A 6,500-nucleotide genomic window follows, 5' to 3' on the forward strand; every position below is an offset into this window, starting at 1 on the left:
TTCCAATTTTCAGTACTTTTACTTAGACTCCATTACTTCTCAGAAGCAAATATAGTAGGCCTGCTTTAATTTACTCCACTACAATTATTGGACAACTTTAGTTACCAGTTACTTTGTAGATTTAAAATATTATTACAAAACATACATTAACCACTTCAGCCCTATATAGACTTCGGCTATTTGAAAATAGCCGATCTACAAGCTAACAACGAGTCGCGCTGTGAGCTTGTAGATCTATTTTCAAAAGATATTTTGAAAACATGAAATGGAAGATATCTGCATAATTAGTACTTTTACTTTTGGTGCTTTAAGTACATTTTGATGCCAATACTTTTGTACTTTTACTCAAGTAAATTCTGACTTGTACTTGTAATGGAGTATTTCTGCATTGTAGTATCGATAGTTTTACTTAAGTAAAACATTTGAGTACTTTTTCCATCACTGGTGTGTACAGTCAGTAATACAGTGTAAAGAAATCAGATGTAATCCTCATGCCAGCCAGAGAGAGGCAGCAATGCACTAAACGCGCGTCGTTTGCCCTTAAAATCGAAAAGACGAAGAAACTGGTACGCGGTAGTAACTTCCTGTTGCAAATGAATCACACATGTGATGAAGCTGTATGTTGATTTTGTTGAAGATTATTGCAGTTGCAGTTAATTTACTAAGACTAACGTTATCTTAATTGTCAAATGTGTTAATGGTATTTGTGATTTGAACGCAAACAGAAAATGTCTTGAAGATCAGAAAGGAACAACTAAAACGTGACCACAGACAGACCCAGGTAAGCTGTTGTGTACCTACTACCTTCCTACAATGTAGTGTTGTGGAACTAAATAGGCAGATCAGATCAATGCAATGCTATAACAAACAAACGCCATACTGTGCGACACATGTTCAGTGGTGTAACGTAACTAAGCACTTTAGAACTAATTTACTCAAGAACTGTAGGCCTACTTAGATTTTTTTTAGATATTTTGTTTTACTTTACTGGAGTTGATTGATTGATGTACTTTATTTAGTAAGACATGAGAACAACAGCACATGGAAGTACATATTCACAATACAAGGTCTAAACTGGAAAACTCATTAAGCACTGAGCTTGTTTAAGATGAGATCCCCATGCACACAAATCATGATGACATATAAGAGACAGACAGATATACACACTATTATACAGAATGTCATAGAAGTAATAGGAGTATTTCCAGTTTTCAGTACTTTTACTTTTACTTCTACTCCACTACATCTCAGAGGCAAATATTGTACTTTTACTCCACTACAATTATTTTATCGTTACTAGTCACTTTGTAGATTTGTATTAGCTGTAGAATACAACTCTCGTAGACGTATTTATGATTCTGACGTTTTCAATCTACGAGAGTTGTAGGGTTCACCCCCCCCCATGGACAAAGGGACTTTCAGCACTATACCCCGTAGACACTCCAAACATGTACACATTGAAAACGTCAGAATCATAAATACGTCTACGAGAGTTGTATTCTACAGCTAGATTTGTATTATTGTTACAAAACATACATGAACTCGGGGTGCTTTCACACATGTCCCCTTTCAGCCCTCAAAACAAACTTTTTTTTGCACATTATGTGAACACTCCAAATGAACTCAGACCGCTTTGAGACGAACCGTACTGAGTTCGATTCACTTCTCGTCCCTGGTGCGGTTCGCTTTAACATTTAGCAGCAGTGTGAACACAAAGCGCTCCAGGTTCACTTTGCCCTCTGCCCGTTTTAAACCAGAGGCCATGGGTCTTCAACAGGGGGTTCTGGGAACTGTAGGGCATTGGTATATATGAAATCTATGAAAAGTTGAATTTGCAACAGTTGTTTGCAATAGAGTGGGATTTTATGCAATAGAGTGGGGTTCCTTGGCCTGACATTCTTTGAAGACCCCTGCTCTATGCTTGTACGTAGATATGCTCCTTCAGCTATTAACTCATAATTTGTTTACATTTTACAGTACGATGTAGCAATAAAGTGTTCAAAAAGGTTTTGTAGCAATAAAGTATGGTACAAAATCAAAAATGTTAGAAGACAAAACTGCACTGAAGTGCATAGCTATGTACATTAGGAAGTACAGGTACAGCAACGGCCATCTTGTTTCCGGTGAAAACTTCCCATAATAAATCAAAGCAGGTACAGGTGTGAGCTCTATGAAGTACATAATGTGAACAGAAAGAGGACTGAGGCCCCTTCAGGGCTGAAGTGGACCATAAAGAGAACTGAGTTCTCTTTCATGTGAACTTTCATGTGAACACAAACATAACTGAGTCCCTTTTATTTTGTCCCACTTCTTGGTCCACTTGAAGAGGACTCAGTTTGGTTCGTTTTAAACGGGACATTATGTGAAAGCACCATAATTTACTTCAGCCCTATTTAAACTTTGTCTATTTGAAAATGGACGATCTACAACTCGACACGTTGTGAGCTTGTAGATAGTAGCTATTTTCAAAATATTATTTATACATTTTAGACACATGATAACTTGTGAAACAGGACATTCTGCATAATGAGTACTTCTACTTTTGGTATTTTAAATATATTTTGATGCCAATACTTTTATACTTTTACTTGTAACTGAGCATTTCTACATTGCAGTATTGATACTTTTACTTAAGTAAAACATTTGAGTACTTTTTGTTATCTTCTTATCTATAGCTTATCTAGCTATCTTTCGTACTATTTCCCCACTCAGCTGAACCAACCTCATCATGTTCGTGGTTGTAGAAATGGTCGACACGGTCAGGATTCCTCCATGGAATTTCCAACGACAACTCAACGATGCAATAGCAGAAGAGCTTAACAAGAAATTGGCAAACAAGGTAGGTGTGTGTGTGTGTGTGTGTACATTCGCATGTGGTGGCATATTTGCATACAGTTCATATGCTGTCGGGTGGAAACCTCATTTGTCTAAAACAGCAAAACTGTCACTTTTCAGGATTCAGGTTAAAAATAGCTACTTAAATCTACTCAAAATATGGAGATGAGAGGTTTCTGCCAGACAGCAACGACATGTTGTAATCTTTATCCCCAAAGGTGGTCTACAAAGTTGGTCTTTGTATCTGCTTATATGACATCACCAAACTGGAGGACTCCTATATTTTCCCAGGCGATGGGGCATCCCACACTAAAGGTAGGATGGCTAGTGGTGTTTGTCAGTGTTCCTTTTTTGCCCTTATTATTGTGGTATAAGTGCTAATTCTGAAGAATAAATATGAGGAATTTTATTGTGACTATAGGCTTATTTTCACAGATAGTGATTGAAATGAACACGTTTTTTCCATTTCCTGAAACTTAGGTAATATTATTACTGGGTCACTTAATTTGATTGGATGTGGCCTTTCTGTCAGTTCATTTCAGGTATGTTGTATTTCACCCTTTCCTTGACGAGATCCTGGTTGGAAAAATCAAGTACTGCAGTCAGGAGGGAGTTCATGGTAAGTGGCATCCTTGACTGCAAGCAGGTCTGGTTTTGGACAGCGATGGATTTGGTCATAGAGTAACGAAGTCCTGACCAGAGCATGTGAGCGGAGTGGGACGATTTTTAACGTAGCGGGGAGAGGGTTTATAAAAAGGTTGGCACGCTACTCGGAGCGAGGACCGCCTGCCGCTCCAAGCCGCTCCGGTGGGGTCCGCGCACCGCATGTTTGAGCATGCCCGGTCGCACAGACACAGACATCCTGGTCTGAGCGGAGCGTGGAGCGAGAGGTGCGTAAATCAACGTGAGCGACGGAGCGGGGGGGAATCAACATGAGTGGATAGCGAGCGTGACAACAGCCCCCTGGAGCGATGAGCGGCATTTTCCCCCCGCTCCGCTCCGCTCACATGCTCTGCTCACAACACATCGCTGTGAGCTTGTAGTTGTAGATTGGCAAGTTTTGAAATTCTTTGAAAATGTTCGCCTATAATGAATGACATGGCGTACCCGAAATAGGGACATTTCATTACAGTCATTTAGCAGACGCCTTTATCCAAAGCGACTTACAGGGACACCAGGGTGAAGTTTTTTCTCACAGGTAATAGACCTGCATTGCCTATTAGGCTGTCTGCAGTTCTTGCATATAGGTTACTTTATGTTGTGTGTCCTTGATATCTATTCATAACCAAGGTATTAAAAAAAAGGCAAAAACGACTTCCAAAAAGGCTTCCAAAAAACAAAAATACTATTTGAGTAAAGCAATTAAGAGTGGAAAAACACCAGTAACCTCAAACCATGGTTTGTTCCAGAAATCCACTGGAGTCTAAATGAGGGTTTACGCACTGTAAACATTACTTGGCCTGGAGGGACTCGGTGTCCCTCTCTGGTACACGGTGTCCCTCCACTACACCCTTCTGCTACCATCATCACCGCCACAAGTGACCTGAAATCCAGTGGTATAAAGCACTGACTGCACATGATGACCTTTTCTATTTCACAGTGACCATGGGCTTTTTTGACGACATTCTCATCCCGCCAGAGGCACTGCAGCAGCCTGCCAAGTTGTATCCTTCCTGCTTCGTATTTGTCGTAAACACATCATTATAAAAGGGGCCAATTGTCGGTGTTGTACCTCATTTTGCAGTCAAATTGTATGATAAGGCAAGTGTTATTACCAAAGTGGGGTCCGGGGACCCCCAGGGGTCCTTGGCGGGGTACCAGGGGGTCCCCAGCTAAATAAGTGAATATAGCGTTACAATCATTTTAACCACTTTAACCAAATACTTTGGCTATTCAAAAATAGTAGATATACAAGCTCATGTGCCGCATGACAACATTTTTTACTCAAATCTTTGCTTCTGGGGGTCCCTGGAACAATATTTTCAGATGGGCGTCCGTGGCCAAATTCATATAATTTTGGGGGTCCTTGACATGAAAAAGTTTGAGAACCACTGGTTCGTACAATGTACAAGGTCACTTAAATGTAGTTACACCAAAATATCATTGAATGTTACACTACATGAATGTAACAGTTTGTGCAACAGTTTGTTTTACAAGACAAATTTCCAAAAACTATCAATAAATGAACTAGTGAGCTGGATAGCTTTCCTTAAGCGTGACATCAGTGACGAGACAGAGCAGGTGTGGTTGTGGGAGTATGAGACTGACGAGGGCGCTCATGACCTCTACATGGACCAAGGGGAGGACATCCGCTTCCGTGTCACAGACGAGATCTTCTTGGATACATCTCCAACAGGCCCTGCTACCGCCAAGCCGGACGCTCCAGCACAACCGGGACAGTCCACCGCTCCTCCTCCACCAGTGGAGGAGGAGCAGAAGAAAGAGGCCCCATACACTCTCATAGTAAGAACAGACTCTAACATTTTACCTGTTACTTACTGTGTATAGTTTATATTTGACATTTTACCCACTTAATACTTGGTTGACCATATATTTATCTATACTAGTGACTTATATGTTTTCGCTCTACACTAAATATCTTTGCTGAAAATGGCTGAACTACAAGATCACAAGTAAAGATCTGCTATTTTCTGCGATGCTGGTTAAGTGGTTAAATTATTCATCCTAAATAAACACAATGGGGTATAGTAATATAACATAAGATAAACATTGATCCCTGGAGGGAGGCTCGGATGTCGTAGCAGCAACCCGGTTGAAATAAAGGAGAGGCACGGGTAAGAGTAAAGTAAAAAACAAACTAAACAATAAATAGTTGAGCGCTGGCACTAAATATCTTTCCAGTGGGTCGCTGAATGAATGTGTACAGTGTATCAAAAACATATGTTTAGTCTGTCAATAAGGAATCTATGTATAAATATAGGTATCTAATAAGTAACCATCTGGCTCTGTCACACTTTGTTTTTTTTCGTGGGTTTTAGGGCACCATCTCTGAGTCGGGACTGGGGCTCCTATCATGGTGGAACAGCTAACGAATGGAAGCTCTTTTGGAAGCTCTTATTTTTTTTTTTTTTGACAGAACAGTTTGAAGAGACAGCAAAGAAACTGAGTGGGGGTGTAGCAGGTTTCCAGCCAGAATGGAACTGGAGACATTGTAATTGGAATATGTGGTCGACCTACTACCAGGTCAGCTACTGGCCCGCCCCCCTTTGAAGCTCTTTTTATGCAATATCATAGATAGCATGATGGTTGATGGCATGTTGCCATGGATTCCGCACTGTTGATTACGGAGTGTCCTGAACAGAGGAACCTGGAGTTGCGTCACTGGGGCTGCACTGTTTAACTTCATTAATTCAATGTTTAAGAAAGAGAGAGAAGGGTCGTTAGGTTACTGTGTCTTACTACCACTACACCTGCTAACATACCAGTATTTATGATTTGCTCGAGACAGATTCCTCGTTTCCAAACATGCCTCTGAGCTCACGTTGATATGTAAACTTTGCATGCATAATGTGACCAAGAAGTTCACATCAGGCTACATGGCTGGATTTCAAATCAAAATGTTCAGTTAATGCCACACGTGGATAGCTATGAGACTCACTCCACTAAAATGTATATTTTGTTGTACAATTAAAAATGTGACATTT

General features: G+C 40.4%; 1 protein-coding gene across 1 annotated transcript in view; it reads left to right on the plus strand.

The window, feature by feature from the left end:
• Positions 1–579: 579 nt before the first annotated feature.
• Positions 580–6,500, plus strand: part of polr3h (polymerase (RNA) III (DNA directed) polypeptide H) — a 5,953-nt gene continuing 32 nt past the window's right edge. The window contains exons 1-8 of the mRNA XM_084071792.1: positions 580–617; positions 726–781; positions 2,713–2,839; positions 3,054–3,150; positions 3,368–3,454; positions 4,436–4,499; positions 5,061–5,298; positions 5,835–6,500. The exon at positions 5,835–6,500 is cut by the window's right edge and continues 32 nt beyond it. Of these exons, the coding sequence (XP_083927918.1) occupies positions 2,729–2,839; positions 3,054–3,150; positions 3,368–3,454; positions 4,436–4,499; positions 5,061–5,298; positions 5,835–5,885 (648 nt within the window). The 5' untranslated portion in view covers positions 580–617; positions 726–781; positions 2,713–2,728 and the 3' untranslated portion in view covers positions 5,886–6,500. The remainder of the gene's footprint in view (positions 618–725; positions 782–2,712; positions 2,840–3,053; positions 3,151–3,367; positions 3,455–4,435; positions 4,500–5,060; positions 5,299–5,834) is intronic.

The sequence above is a fragment of the Gymnoscopelus microlampas genome (genome assembly GCF_963454915.1).
Source record: "Gymnoscopelus microlampas genome assembly, chromosome: 11".
NCBI lineage: Eukaryota > Metazoa > Chordata > Actinopteri > Myctophiformes > Myctophidae > Gymnoscopelus > Gymnoscopelus microlampas.